A 16,568-nucleotide genomic window follows, 5' to 3' on the forward strand; every position below is an offset into this window, starting at 1 on the left:
AGTTAGCACATGTGATTCCATTTTGGTTTAGGGCCCACCATTGTCTAAAAGCAAGCACATCATGCTCCAGGAGGAGTGTTCCTTAGATACTGCATTCCTGTGAAAATCCTCCTCCTTGTCTCCAGCCTGCCTTGACTCCCGGTATCTGTTCTTTGTCTGTCCCTAACTCCCTATCTCCTGGCCTTTGATGTGAGGCCTCCCATCCTGATAATAAAAGTTACTGATGCATTGCTTTAGGACCATGCTGTGTAATTAACATACTAGTTTAGCACGAGGAATGCACCAAGCAGGGATAGGTGGTAGATGAGAAAAGGGTTTGTTTATTGGCTAAGGTTTCTGATGCACGAGGGCAACATGCTTTGCTAAGAGGTATATAACCTTTGTATAATCTGTATTCGGGGTCCCCTCCTGGCTAGCAGGGAGGCACCGCGCTCGAGCGTAATAAACTTGGTGTTTTTTGGGAACTCTGCAGTTGTGGACTTTGTTCATGTGCCTCAGCCTAGATTCGAACTGTGCGTGTCCTGCCAGGTATAATTCGCAGCAGTTGTGTGCGTGTCCTTCCAGGTATAATTTGTAACAAACATTGAAAAAGTGTCACTAATATGTACTTTGAGCGAAAGAACAGCTTTGATAGTGTCTATACCCATTTGGCTTTTCTCTTCACTCCAAGTACCATTCATCACACTGGATTTCCTGCCACTGGAGTGTTTGCTCTGTGTTTACCAGGAATGAATTCTGCTTGGTATTACAATACATCTTGAACAAATGTTTTGTGATTATACATTAACCAGATACTCTGATTAGTGATGTGAAAAATTGGGACATTTCAGGTGCCTCAGAAAAAGTTTCTGGGACATCCTATGAAAAGCTGGGATAAAACCAGATGTATGCTTACAGGAGGGAAGGAAGTCAGAGCAGTTCTCTTCCTGCTTCTATTCCAAGCACAGAGTGGCATTATTTGAGTAGGGTTACAAGCTGAAACAGGCACTATTCTCCATGAACCCATGTCCAACTCATGCAGAGCAAGGAGAGTGTCTAACAATTTCCCCAGCTGATGTCGGGCTGCAAAGCAGATGGTTGGTATCAGCAACTACATAAGTGCAAAGGACGAATGGCCGTTGGTGAGACTGCTGGTCCTTTGTTCAAGGGAAAAAGTGCTCTGGGAGACACAGATTACTTAAATGGAGACTCAGGAGGAGTCAACCAGGGTCAATGCCTCCCAAAAGCAACTTCTCTGCTTTTCTCCTATTGCCAGAAGAAACTTCCTGCAGGACCCTCCAGACTTGTAAGATCTAAGCACCTCAGGATTTCAAGTGCATGAATTACTCCTGGCTGGAGAGAGAGGATATGAAGTGTGTTTCTCCTCTATTTTATCCTCTTGGCCTGTTGAGAAACATTTGGAATGTACACCCTCCTCACAGCAGGCAATCTCTCTGTGTAGGGAGCCAGCAGGGCAGACCATTAAGAGTAGCTATTCTCATGGCTTGCTGGTGCCCTGATACCATCTGAGAGAAGAGCCGTGGTCCAAAAACTGAATCACATGGTTCACAGCATGTTATTTTGTCAGATAATAATTCTCTAACAGTATATATCACCTCATTTATCCAGTTGCAGCTTTAAGATGTGTACAATGTCGTTACTATGTAATAATTGCTGTACAGGACCTTGATACTTGTGTACTAAATAATATATAACACTTGGATTATAAAGAGAGGTGACCATTGAAATTTCCATGGCATTTTGAAGGGCTGTCAGTTTCCTTCAGTAGGAGTTTAATCAAAGACCTTAATTAATTTGAGTTCAGTATTAATAAACAATCCACAGAATGCTGAGTCCTGCAGGGACATCACTCAGTAATGACTTCTCTGACCACCTGAATAATGCTGACAGGAATCTGAAAGTTTGTGGATGCTGTGATGTTGGACATTGAAGGGAGGGCAGAAAGTAAAATGAGATTTCCAGAGTTATTGCAGGGACAGGTGCAATCCACTATGGCCTCTTGAGGGGGGAAATATGACACCCAACATATAGGATAGTAAACTGATCCTGTTTTCCTGTGTGATTACTTTGCAGTCATATTCTGAGTTCCCAGAGACTGAAATCCTCTGAATATACTGTAAATATTGCAGTTTAGTTTAGCTTTAAATGAAGCTTTAATTTGGGCTGTTTAATAGTGCTAAGTAGTTCAGAGTTGTAAAGCTCTGATGAGTTGAGGAGAACATGGCTGAGGTTCTAGCTGGTACATGTAACAGTTCAGCTCAGCCCTGAGAAGTTATCATTGTGTAACCAATGGCCACTAATGAGTAGGAGTTGTTTTTATTTTGTAGGCCTACCTCGATCTCGTAGTCAGACGTGCCTGCCTGAACTGTTAAGGTTTTTGGGACAGAATGTACATGCAAGAAAAAATAAGAATGTTGATATTCTTTGGCAAGCTGCTGAGGTATTTATCATTCTGATTATTGCCATGCTCTGACAGTCTGTTTTGTACATGTACAGTATATACTCCCCTTTCTTCTTTCAAGTTTATTTTTATAACCTATATTTCCAAATTTCCCAGTTGTCTTGCAAGTAAATTTTTAAGCGGCCCCTACCCAAATCTCTAAGGTGGGAAAGGAAAGTATCCACTTTTAAATCCAATAAATTCTTCACACAGCTATTAGAGGGTGTTTTGGTGGAAGGGTTGGAAGATGTCTTTCCACATAGAGAATCTCACCATTCTCCTCTGGCCTATAGAATAAGAGACCAGTCTGACAAGCAGATGTCAGAAATCACTAGATTAAAAATGTAAAACACTATCTAAAAGCTCTGTCCAAAATTAAAGACAAATCTTATTACCATCTTGGTGAAATGTCTTTCCAAAATAACTTTTTCCCACAACACCAGTAATTAAAGGTACAGTGGTTCCATCACGCTGCCTCTAATACTAAGACTTTGACATCGGAGATCTAAAGTGTGAGCTGGTGCAAAATGCAATTTGAGAGGGAAAATAAGTGTGTTCTCTTAGCCAGAGTGTTTCCCACAAAGAAGAAATAATGAATTGTATATCCCACTTCTAGATATGCCGGAGACTAAATGGTGTTCGATTTACAAGTTGTAAAAGTGCCAAGGACAGGACAGCCATGTCAGTGACTCTAGAGCAGTGTTTGATCCTGCAGCATGAACATGGAATGGCTCCTCAGGTCTTCACCCAGGCACTGGAGTGCATGAGGAGGTAAGAGTTGGACTGCTCACTTGTCACTTATTCCTAATTCAGGATCCATGTAAACTGCAGATGAGTGGTTGTCTCTCTTTGGGAAAGGATCAGTTCCATCAAAAAATAAAGTAAAATAAACCCCACAGGCTATAGCTGGCTGTCAGACTGTCTCTCTTTCAATCTTAAATTCCTTGACCTGTGCAAAGTAAAATTGATTATTGCCAAATTTGCACAACGTGCTCTTTAAGGGGCAAAGAAACAATTTGTAACCTTAGTTTTCGACAATGTATTGGAAGTGTTCAGAGAAGCACATAAGAGAGAACTTTCAAACAGACTGTCAGTGCTGAGCTACCAGTTGAGCATAGAAGACTAATGCCCCCTTGAAAGTCACAATGATTGTGACATACCCTTGGCTGCCATTATGGTGCTATCTTTTTAATTTAGTTTTTGATCAGGAGGTTTTCTCAGAGATGACCTTTCTGTTCTTTCTTATGTGAAGGGTTCGCATCTGCAGGTTGCACTGGTTTGCTATGCTTACTCCTTAGCAGTGAAACAGTTTGCTCACTGGGCAAATTGTCATTATGAGTGTTTCATGATACAGCAACCAAACCCCATCAAACCTGTCAGTGTTCTGTTTTCATCAATTTAACAATGTTCTGTATTCTGAAGCAGCAGACATGTTTGCAGAGTTAAATACTAAAAAAAAATATCTGTTTATTGTTGTTCAATGCCTTGTTTCAAGCACTGCTGGAAAACTCCGTATTTCACATACCAAAAGAAAGGATAAGAAATCCAGTTTTAGTCTCTATTAATGTAGTTCAGCAATGCTGTTGAGTCCTGTTTTTGACATTCACTCTTACTGAACGTATTGTACTGTGTGTCTTCTCACCAAATTCTCTAAAGTGTTCAATTCTCTTATCCTTTCTGTATGTTTTTGCTATTTGACCCTTTCTTAATCTTCAATTGCCTACAAGAAAATACTTCACATGATACAGCCTCTTACTCTGGTAAATTTTGTTTTTTAAATGATTTCACTCCTAGATTTGATTGGTTGTCAGTAGTCTTTCTTTTTCTCACTTAGTTTAATGGTTTTGTAATAGTGGACTCATTCATGCTATGTATGAAACCTGTGCAATCCCTTGATGTTAGAACCTGAGGTATCTTGACACAGCACCTTAAGTAGTAATAATGTTACAAAGTACTATATAGCAGAAATTCTGTACACAATAGCAAACAAAAGGCCAATAAAGCCAGACACCTCCAGATCCGAAGTCTGACTGTCATCCAAGGTATTTGGATCTAATCACCGTCAGCAGTATAGTTCCTTTTTAGTATAGCTAAGTTGGATCTTTTCAGTGATACTATCCATCGGATAACATGGAGGGAAATGGACCTGTTTTTAAAGTGCAATTTTGCAGTTAGCCTTAGGTCACATTCAAGTGCCAGATTAGTGAGGAACTTTCCTCCTCCATTTCTCTTTCCTTTGTAAAGTTATTCTCACTATGAGCATTTCACTTTGTCAAATGAAATACATACTATTAGGCGCAATCTAGTATGTTCCTAATGTAGCATTTTTTGCTCTTTAGGAGTGTCTGCATGAGCCTGGGATAAATGTAACTGACCTGGATGCCTGTGGTATTCAGTTTTATATTACGTGAGTTGGTAAAGAGGTGACTTCCTATGGCCTGGCCTACCCTAGAAAATTAAATCAGCTTAATTATGTTGCTCAGGAAAGTGAAAAATCCACATCCATGAGTGGTGTAGTTAAACTGACCTAATCCCCAGTATAGGCAGCGCTAAGTCGATGAAAGAATTTTTCTGTCAACCTAGCTACTGCCTCTCGGGGCAGTGGATTACCTAGGCCGACAGGAGAATCCCTCCTGTCAGCATAGGTAGCGTTTCTGCTGAAGTGGCGCAACTGCAGTGGTGCAGCCATGCCGCTGTATCATTTCAAGAGTAGACAAGCCCTACATCTCCTGTGCTTTTGTTTTTTCTTTTCCTTTTCCCATCCTTCTCTTCGTTTTCCGTTCTCTGTTTTTCAACCTTGATGTATGTCTTCCTGTCACTTTCAGTGCTGCTTCTTCCCTCCCTCCTCCTTCTTTACCCTCATGTTGTGTTCTCTCTCTCTCTCCTTCCCCGTATTCTGTTTCTTCTCCTCTCATCTTTCAAGATCAAAACTCTTTTCCTTGTCCCTCACCCAACCCATTCAGTCTAATCTCTCTCTAACACTGATCACATTTTCCATTCAGCTCTAGCTCTCCATTCACTGCCTCCACTACTCACACTCAAACCCATTTACATTCCCTTCATCCACTCCCCAGCATTCTCCCTCCATTTATTTTGCCCCCCAGTACATATTGATTCCCACCCACTTATCCCAAATACGTTCACCTTTTTGTACCTTAACTTCACATATACCACTCCTCCTCAATCCACCACCATTCTTCACCAGTAGCAGGCCAGGCAGGGGAAGCTACTGTGGGTATGTTCCTGTGCCCACTTTCTTTCTAAGGGTTGGGGAGACAGAGATATTCCTCTGTCCATCTCATTCCTGCTTACCTGAGGGACCTCCAGGAAGTTTCTGAGATCTTACTAGCTGCCAAAGAGAGTTGAGTTTGCTTAGCATCTTGCACAGAGGCACTTGTTACTCACAAGATTAGGTCCCAAACTTGCAGGTGTTTGTGGCTTTGCGCTTTGAAAAAGGACAGTAGTAAGAACAGACTAGTGATCCAAAAGAAAGAGCTGGGCTGAGAAACCTCAGCTAACCTGGACAGGTGTTCTCTGCTGTTGGCCCTCTTTGCTCAAAAACAGTCTGGGCAGTGAGGGTCCATTCTGAGATGATTATTCTGAGACCTGGGGATTCCCCCATTGCCCATGTCCACAGTTGCATAAATCAAACACTGCCCAAATGTGTGTGTTGAAAAGCATTTTGAGAACAAGTAGAATTCATTTTGAAGCACAATATCTGATCTGTTGCATTGTAACAGACAGATCAGAGGCTGTTGAATTAATTCACTGCAACTCATATTGAAGCATGTTTGAAATGGTCAAATATTACAATGGTTATTCATGTTCAGGTTGCTTTTCGGAGCTCCATTTCTTTGCAGCATGTGGAAGCATGGCAGGGCAGCATGGAATATTGCTTGGCCAATTGAGAAAATGAACATGGAAAACCATTCTTGTTCAACCTACATGTATTTCTTTTCAGTAGACGACAGTATTTTTTCTTATTTTTCTCTTTTTATTCTCTTTCTCTCTCTTTTTATCTGTAATTGTGGTGATTTTTTTGGCATTACTCCACTCTTCCTTTACTCCATGTTTTAATTTTGTTGTGGCTTCTTCCATGTTTTTCATTTCCCTTCTTGGTCACCTTGTTTTCCCATCTCTTTTGATACATTTGTTGCATGTCTGCTTTCCTTTCTGTTTTATTTTCCCTTCTCCCAAACTTCTTCCTTTTCACAGCATTGGAACACGGGAGGTAGTCACCCAGAAGAACTTGAGTGGCTTGGTGCCCATCCGAGATTTCGGGCTAGACCCCAGCCTCCTCTACTCTTTTCCTTTACTAGCTCTGAGCCCCAATTTACTGATTGTGTGGCTGTTTCTGAGTGTAGCATACCTGGTGGCCCGATTACGTTGCAAATGAAGACAAGCTTAAAAAAACAAAAATAGATAAAAGTGCTTAAATATGTATTGCCACCTGATACCTGCTGGACAAAGGAATGTGTCATAGCAATGTCTGCCAAGAATTATTATTATGCCTTACAATTTTACGTTTATATTGTACTAAAGTGTAAATATACATCAAATTATTTTATCAAAGAGGAATTGTATTGGAAGTTTAAACCATTGTTATGCTTTCAGAGCTTGTAACATAGTCTGAAGTTGGCTGTTACCTCGTTACTTTAGCTGGCCTGAAGATCAGTTTCTCTTACCAAATATTTCTCTTACCTTCAGATCTAAGAGTCTCTCTCATATATACAGTTTTGTGTTACTTGTTTCATGTATTCCAGAGAAAGGAACTCTGTCTGAAAAGAATTTGTATCTTTTTGTATAATCTTTAAGTGTATGCTAACCTTGCCTTTCATTTTTATGAGGTATGAAGAGAAAAATTTAAAATAAATAGGTGGGGTTTATAACAGATGTACCTAGATAAACAAATCTGACACCTTTCTACTTCCATTTCAAAGCATAATCGCTAAATTACAGTAGTAAACAGTTCGCAGAACCCATAGTCTTGTTCCTTTCTCATGTTTAAATCTATTTCAGTAGCATATACTGTACCCACTAAAAAAAAACCCTTGAATTGCAGTGTACTGCATGCAATATTATTCCATTATGTTTACAGGTATACATTTTTGTAACCTATTTAAGTGAATGACTCTCAGAAAAGGAGTATGTAGTAAAAATAGACTGATAGTGATCAATTGTCCATTTATGCTTCCTTGGGGAAAGATGGTCCATTTTTAAATTATAAAAAAAGAGAATACTGAATCAGGATAATTACTTATAAGTTAATTATGTTGACATTTAATATACCAGGCAAGAAAAGAGGTATATCAGTTAGCTCCCTTAGCATGGTTACACTGAACTACAAAGCCAAAGCATTTGGGTTTTGTGCAGTGACAATAGACAAAGTATTACTGTTATTTCTATTCTTAAATATTTGCTAGGTGCACAGATATTATGGTTATGGGAGCCACATAAGGACCTAGGTAGGTAAATAGATGACAGTGAATTAATATGTAATTTCTATCATTATTATTATTATAATTCGTTCAAATAGGCACATAGCAGCATTCAGAAAGCCTAGATAGCTGTAACTTTGATACATTCATTATAATGTTTTAGAAGCATTTCTGACCAGTAATAATGCAAGATGAAAAAGCAGCTATGTAATTTTGAGGTTAGAATAGACTCTTAAATTCAGGAAATGTTTAATTTCCAGTTATAACAAAATCAGAAAGTACATGGCTATATTTTCTTTGTCTTCACCAAATCAAATTGTATAGTACAATGTCTCCTGGTTTCCATCCCCTCCCTCACCCCAGATACCCTCTTATGTTTTTTTTAAAAAACGGTGAGTCTATTTATTTAAATTTATATTTCATTTTTATAAAAACATACTGGAGTGAGTCTGGGAAAGCTTATTGCTAATGAAATTGAAGCCATGGCATGCCAGCAATAGAAAATACAAAGCTAATTGGTGGCAGGTATAAATTATCCTACCACTGCATCTAAGCCCTGATCTTCACACACTTCTGATTCCAGCCTTATTTGTCCCCTGAACGGCCTGCCTTTTGTGCCAAATTCTGTGTTTTTATTATGTGAATAAACATCCAGTATGGACAAAGGCCTTGATCCGGCAAAGTGCTGAGCACACTAGCCCAATCTAACAGGTATGTGCTTAACTTTGAACATGACTAGTCCCATAGAAGTCAGTGGGACTATTCATGTGCTTAAAATTAAGCAAGTTTAAATGCTTTGCTGGATTGGGGCCAACATGCTCATCATCTTGCAAAATCGAACTCTAATTTAAGAAGCCGATTAGTCTTACTTTGGGTGAAACCCTAGGCCTACTTAATTCAATTTCATTTCTTTGGGCGTAGATTTCATCCTTTGTTTGTGACCTAGCCTATATTTAAACTCAGGTCTCCAGAACTGAAAAGTTTACTGCATGCTGCAAACAGATCTCAACCAGAAGAAATTAATTCTTCACAAAAACTATCACATAATTAAGTTAAGATTCTGGTTCTTTACAACGGTCTCAGTCTTGCACAGTGCCAAGTGCCTGAACTCCCAATGAACTCAGCGGATGCTCAGTTGAGGATGCTCAGCACTTCATAGGAGTACTTGACACCTTGCTCGATCCAAACCCTTGCGTAGGATCTCTAATGAGGAGATGGCTGTTATGTCATATCAATGACCGCGTAATAAACATAAGTGCCATTAGTTCAGAAGTATTAAGCAGCACGAGATCTCCATTCTTTGCATTTTAGAACACTCTTTAGTAACTTTGGGTGGTGGCATGAAGGAGCAATACTGTAACCTTCTAATTCAGCTGGTTACCTTTGGGCAGGAGTTTTCACATTCATTTAATTAAATGTTGACAGATACTAGGGTAAAGGTGCGATATTATTTTAATTAATTTAAGGTAAAGATAACCCCTACATTTAAGGTAAAAATACCAATTATTGTTATGCCTTTGTGGTCACATATCAAAATATATTTTAGATCATGTTTAAGGTTATATTAAAGGTAGGACTAAAAATAATAAAATTAAGGAAGCTTGATACCAGTTGGTGCAGTATGCTGTTACTAACTCATTCAGTTGTGTCTAGGAATCTCAGTGGTGAAATAAGGATTTATGTTCACTATTAGGTCATCAAAGAAAAAGTGACCCGTGAATTAATATTTCTGGTCACCATTGTTTCCAGTCAAACAGTAAGCCACATCCTCAGCTGGTATAAACTGACATAGCTCCATTGAAGTCGATGGTATACAGCAGTTAAAAATCTGGCACAGAGGATGATATGTGACAGCGTATTATATCTTGTCTTCACGTTCACAGGAGGGGGAAAAAGCCCTTGCAGCGCCATCACTGTGACTCACTTCAGACATGTGCAATAACTAGTCATGATGGGATGAATTCTGAACAGTACTAAACTTACCATTGAATACCCTAACTTTCTGGTTTGTGTCCCATGCTACTGTCCCTTTGTGACATTACCCAGGGTGCAATCTGGACTGCTGAACAGCTTAATTCTCTAGCCTTGGGTGTCTTTTACCCTTCTTTGCTGTCAGAACATCCACTCCTGGTCTGCTCTCACAGCCTTCAGTATTCAAAATCACTCCCAGATAAATTACATCTGTGCTCTGACCAGTCACTCATGAATTACATATAGGGTGACACCCACAAATTCTTAGTCCTAGCCTTGTTCCTCCAGAAATGTGCATCTTGTACTGCTCAGTACCTTCTCATAGGAAGTCTGTCATTTCATCAAAGGAAAATGATAATGTACCAGCCTTGTTATCCCAAATGGAGCTTCCCACACACTGTAATCCAAACACACTGGTTAAGATAAAACAATAAGATAAGTTTATTAACGACAGAAAGATTAGATTTTAAGTGATTACAAGTGATGATGCATAAAAGTCAGGATTGGTTACAAAAGAAAATAAGAGTAAAACGCAAGCTAATACCTAACTTAACAAGCTAAGTGAACTTAAAAGCAAAAGGTTTTGTCTCACCATACGCTGCAGTAAATTTCACAGGCTGGGTCTACTTTCAGCGTGAGATCCTGCCCCCTTAGTTCACTTCTTTGAGAGTCGTTGATGTTATGAGCAGAGATGAAGGAGGAGAGAGGAAAATGGGAGGCCACAATCTCTCAGGGCTTGGCTACAGTTGCAGGTGTAGAGCTCTGGGAGTTAAACCAGCCTTCGGAGACAGCAGCAGGGAAAATGCTGCCGTGTATTTACACTGTCAGCTGCAAGCGCAGTGGTGTAGCCGCATTAGCAGCTCTTGCAACGCCACAGAGAGCAGTGCATTGAGGTAGCTATCCCAGTGTGCAAGTGGCTGCAGCATGCTTTTCAAAAGGGTGTGGGCGTGGAGTGTGACAGGGAGTGTGTTGTGTGTATGTGGGGGGGAGAGACCGTGTGTTTTGGGGGGCAGAGAGTGTGTCAGCATGCTGTCTTGTAAGTTCAGACAGCAGCAGACTTTCCCTCCCCCCCCCCGCCCCTCTCTCTCTCTCACACACACACGAACACCTGCCTCGGCAACAGCAGCAGCATTCCACAGTAATGGTTGCTCTGTGTCCCGGAGCAGATTAGCAGCCGGCTGTCAGAACGGAGCTTTGAAAGGGGATATCCGCATGCCTGCAACCGAGTTCAAAGCAATGACCAGAGTGGCCACTTCACTTCAGGGGATTATGGGACATTTCCAAAGGCCAATCACAGCACAGTAATGCACCGCGTCGTCCACACTGACACCCGGTTGTTTCAGCCGGGGCACAGCAAGCTCTACGCTTCTCGTGGAGGTGGATTACCAGGAGCGCTCCAGCTGCATAGTCCAGTCGCTCTAAGTGCCTTGCCAGTGTGGACATCTCAGGAGTTAGGGAGCCCGTTGCTGATTTAATGCACTTTAACTTGCAAGTGTAGCCAAGCCATCATTCTTATATCACCCTCCCCTCTTTGAGGATTGCCCCCAGCTGGAGTGCAGGCAACAAGTAGTCTTTTGTGGACATGAGATCTGACAAGTCCCTGTGATGGAATGTAAATTTCTTATTCACACCTTCCCATTGCTGGAGAATGGCTGCTTAAGCAGGTGATAGCTCTTTAACACTTGGCTGAGGTGTCAATGTGTCTTTGTCTCTGGAAAAACTGGCTTGGGCCTGCTTTTCTTAACCTTGAAACATGTATAACAATGCTATACAGCCAAATCTTATAACTTCACATACAATGTTGATACACACATTTTACCAGGACAATAATGATCAGCAGACAATAATGTTCAGCAGATTGAGTTTTCAAATGATTTCACAAAACATACCTTGTACAAAATTTATCCTAGTCTTGTAAAAGTGGTGAACATAATAATATAGACCATTACACAATTAAACTTAATGTTTTAATTACAATTTTAAAAAAACAATTTGTCCAAGAAAAGGAAAGCAAATCCTTTATGAAAGTGTATTTTAATGGCTCCTTTGAAGCAATTCAAGTCCATGACATGAAAATATATTCAAGAAATTTTCACAATATATCTCACTCACTTAATTGGCTGTAACAATTTTTGCAGTATTTTGTGTAAAGACACAAAATAATGGCGTAATGTACATATTGGGATCCATACTATAAAAAACAGTTACTGCACATTTGTAGTAGGCAGTCCTCAAACTTTAAATAGGGTGGTTTTAGGAGACAAAGTTAAGAATGCTAAATGCATTTAAAACAGGCAACAAATAAAATTACAACCACTTTAATTAATCAAAATCAAATAAGCCCAGCAATGAGCATGAGCCAATGTTGGAAGAAGATTTTTAAAGGTAAAAAACCCCAAACCAACCTTTTAAATTGTCACTATGGTTTATCTGGAGTATGTTACATGCTGCTTTTCATCTGTCTTTAAAACGGGAATAATATAGCATTTCAGCCGTAAGATGGTGGTGTGTACATTACACCATCAAGCTAGAGCATTAAACCATTATCATTATCCATTTTTTACCTTCTCTAGTAAAGAGAGAAGAAAACATTCTCGTGAGAATCTAAGTTAACTTATAACCTACATTTTTTAAAAAGTGCTTCCTCTTTGTAAGTCTGTTTTTGGAAAACAAGGATTTTGCATACAATCAAAGGAACTTTGCAGTAGATTTCAGAACCATTATATAGAAGCCTTATAGCTGGGGTAGCTTTCATTATAGCACAGAGCCTCCTCTGCTGGTATAGAGCAACTGCATAGCAACATTAGGTTTGCAATCTAAACTCTGAACAGTTTTGTGTGATGACTGTACATGGAGCCAATCTTTTTTTCCACCCATACAAAGTTGCCGTTTCAGGATTTAGATTCTGCTAGTACAGTTTGTTAATTTTCAAATTAATTTATGCATGCAGAGTTATCTGAAAAGTCATTATTTTTGTATTCACTCTTTAAGTAAGCTTTGATAATACTGCCATACAGGGGACAATAAAATTATTTTAAAAATTCTGTTCAGAGATCAGCAGTTTTTCTTTTTCAACTTACAATTCTGCTAATTTGTTAGTAAATTATTTCAGCAGGTTTTTTGGATTCCATGTGCAATGAAATGGCATTTAAACTTCACAGTAAAAGTATCCTGAAATACATGAAACCATCTCAAATATAAAAGTTTGTTCCATTAGATACACTGCTGCTTTTTAGAAATGCAAAACTAGCAATTAAACATAGCATGTGTCCATTCTATGTGCTTCTTAATAGCATTGTTTAATGATCCACCATTTTTAATATTTGCAATGGCAAATGATCCACAAACACCCATTGAAACTAATCAACTTTTTTTAATGCTATGAAATAACCAGTTCATTTCATCTTAGTTTAAGTCTTTTATTTATTTATTTTCCTTTTTACTGCTGTCATTTTTTTGTGCTTGTTTTTTTCCCCAGTGAGGGTTGTCGAAGAGAAAATACAATGAAGAATGTTGGATGTCGCAAGTATGCATTTAATTCCCTGCAACTGAAGGCTTTCCCAAAGCATTACAGGCCTCCAGAAGGAACTTATGGAAAAGTTGAAACATAAGCATACTGTGTCCTGTAATTAGCTGTTCCATTAAAACACAGGGATATACTCTAGTTTAATATATGAATTTGTCATCGAGACCAGATGACCAATTTTTGTACATTTCACTAGGTTATATTGAGCATGTTACTTTATTGAATTGGAATCTATGAAGGTTATTCTGACACCTTAGCTTGATGACTCTCTGCCCATTTAAATAGCCTTCAGTGTATGTAAAATGCACAAATACTGTAGCACTGAATAATTACCTAAATGGAAATAGCTTGGTACCTCCAGGATCGTCAAGGACTTTATGAATGGTGTTTAGGCAGGTGTTTCACATAACATCTTTTTATACTGAGTTGACGTGAGAGTAAGCTTTTCATAATACTTTTTAAAACTGAGAATAAAATCTCAACATTGTAAATAGTAAATTAATTGGACCCTGGGCAGTCGGATGAGTGTAGAATGAATTGTTACAATCAAGCAACAATGGTTTAATTTTTAAAAAAGAATGTCAAAACAAAAGTCAGGAGTTTAAAATGTTTTACTGTATATATAATGCTGTCTTTCATACATGGAGTTAGTAATGTACAAGGCCAGATACTGACATGAAGTCCTATCCTGCTCCAACTTAGTCCAAAACTCCCATTGACTTTACTGGGCTCAGGATTGGACCCACAATCACCTTATTTGATTTCAGAAACTTTTTAAATTTTTCAAACACTTGTGTGATTGCATTTGATTAGTGGTGAATGCTAACAAACAATATTATAAAATTCAAATACAGTTTTATCTCCCCATTACAGTAGTGTAACTTATAGCATAACAGGCAAGTCAGTAAATATCATGGTATTGTGTATTAAGTAATGCATTTTTCCATGGCTTTTTATATCACTTCAGGTCAATCGTGTTAGTATCTAAAAATTTTTTTGATGATATTTTCAATACCTGCTAACCAAACGATGGTCTATAAATGTCCACAACTGCCCAAATCCTTCCATAACAAAAATTTGTTTTCTGTTTAGCATTGCATTTTGCCCAGCTGAGCTCTGTCAGAATAATGCACAGGGATTATTATTATCGTAACATATATTTCTGGTGAATCTAGCAATGTCCTATTTTGATACAAGTAACTGTTAACGTGTTAAAACCTCATACTTATTCCATCTCATGACTAAGGTGACCAGATAAGCATCTTATAAGAAATGTTCAACAGATCTCCTTGAAAATAGTCTCTGTAAAGGGTATGGATTCTAAAAAATGAATGTAAACATTAATTTCCAGATTTTATCAGGATTAATCTTCCCTAGCCACATTTAGCCCAATATACAATAGTCAAGTGCTCACTCCCCCTGGGATTTTAAGGAAGTAGGCTTCAGAATGGGAAATATGGTCAGTTTATTCATAATAGAATAGCAACAGCCAGGTATGTATGTGGCAGTTCCTCATTTCTTTCTCTGTCTTCCTGGTGTTCGTCTGTGTTCTCACTGCTCTATTGATCATGTTCATTCTGCTCCCACATAAATTTGGGGGTTTTAAGTACCGTAGTTTTCACATTTTGCTTTTTGCCGTTCAACATTTAACAGTGTCACACGTGCCAGTTAGACTGTTTTGTTGACCTAGCTTTTTATTATTATTTCAGCCTTACTAAGATAGCAAAATGGCGAATACTGTGTAAGATATGCATATGTCTAGAAGTTTGTAAAAAGTATTTATGGTCCTGTCCCTGTTTTGAATAATTAATTCATGGCTATAGCAGAAACAATCCTTGGGAACTCCACTGTCTCTGTTCATCCCAAATGAAACAACCTGTGTTTGTTTTTTGACAATATGTAAAACAAATACACGTTAAAAAAAAACCCAGCAACTTTCAGTAAGAATCCTTTGGATTTATATTATTCCATTCATTCTGTTAAATCTGCAATCCCTATTCCATTATTAAACACCACATTTCTTTTTATGTAATCTGTACTCTGTAGAACTCAGAGTTTCTCACTGGTGACATTTAGTTGATCAGTTTGTTTCATATATTTTTCAATCATGTAGTTAAGCATATTTATAAATTCTTACATTGTTACACTGGAACTCTGTGTTCAGTTTTGGAGGGGGAATAATGCAAGAGAGTTACTACAATTACTAGAGCTGCTCACTAGCATTATGGAGTTCTTAATAATTAAATCCACTCTAAATTATAGTGACCTTTATTTATTTTATATACACACCTAATCTAAAAGAATTCCAAAACTCTTTATGTGCATGCTTTTTGCTCACCTTTTTAAAGCGGTGGAACACCAAACTTAAGTACTGCATTATTTTGTGGAGAATATTCCAATTTCTATGTACTTCATGTAAAGCATCATTGTTCGGCTAATATTTTATATATACAACATTGTTATTACATGCACATAAATAGGCTTGCTTAAAGGGCATATTGAACAGTAAGATTTTGAGCAGTTCATCGAAAAAGAAAAACTGTGAAACTTTAACTAAACATATAGGAACCTTCACATGAGAGTTTAAGCTTTTCTGTTGCACAGGAAAGACATTAAGGATTATTGTAAAATGAAGTTCTGTCTAATGTTCTTTTTGAGTACATTTTTTAAATTATAAAACATACTAAGGTTTAAAAAAATGTTGCCAAGTATGTTCTGTGTATGTTCCGTGAAAGCACCCACAGCACAGTTGCCTTTTGTTTCATTTATATATGTAAAATTATTGTATAATACAATACTGTTTTGTCCCAAAACTGTTGTATTTGCCAGGCTTTATGCACTTAAATACTTCTATTTATTTGTTTTTGGGCAGTATTAATATATCATAAACATATGGTTAGTGTTTTATATATTCCTAGTTCATCCAATCCATGTATGCTGTAAATGTGCTCGTCTTTAGGATGAAAAACAATAAAAAACTGACAAGAATATTGAGATGGTGACTTGTTTTTAAATGCATCAGTTTAAGATAAATTAAATCAATACTTTCAAGGTCTTTGGCTCCAGACTTGACCTATCTGATAACATTTATCTAATGGGGAAGGCACTGGATCTTTTATGGATATGTTTTACACATTTATATGAATAAAATGGAGCTATTTATTTTTTTAGATCTTGCTAAAACATTGTGTAC

General features: G+C 38.2%; 1 protein-coding gene across 18 annotated transcripts in view; it reads left to right on the plus strand.

Annotated features, from left to right (window-relative positions):
• Positions 1–16,363, plus strand: part of INPP4A (inositol polyphosphate-4-phosphatase type I A) — a 198,043-nt gene extending 181,680 nt beyond the window's left edge. For 9 of the 18 annotated variants that reach the window (XM_073352748.2, XM_073352666.2, XM_073352639.2 and 6 more), the window contains 3 exons: positions 2,328–2,440; positions 3,057–3,211; positions 6,656–13,321. In XM_073352748.2, coding sequence (XP_073208849.1) covers positions 2,328–2,440; positions 3,057–3,211; positions 6,656–6,836 — 449 coding nt within the window. In that variant the 3' untranslated portion in view covers positions 6,837–13,321. The other 9 variants (XM_073352717.2, XM_073352762.2, XM_073352784.2 and 6 more) reach the window with 3 other exon arrangements.
• Positions 16,364–16,568: the final 205 nt, after the last annotated feature.

The sequence above is a fragment of the Lepidochelys kempii genome, chromosome 1 (genome assembly GCF_965140285.1).
Source record: "Lepidochelys kempii isolate rLepKem1 chromosome 1, rLepKem1.hap1, whole genome shotgun sequence".
Lineage (NCBI taxonomy): Eukaryota > Metazoa > Chordata > Testudines > Cheloniidae > Lepidochelys > Lepidochelys kempii.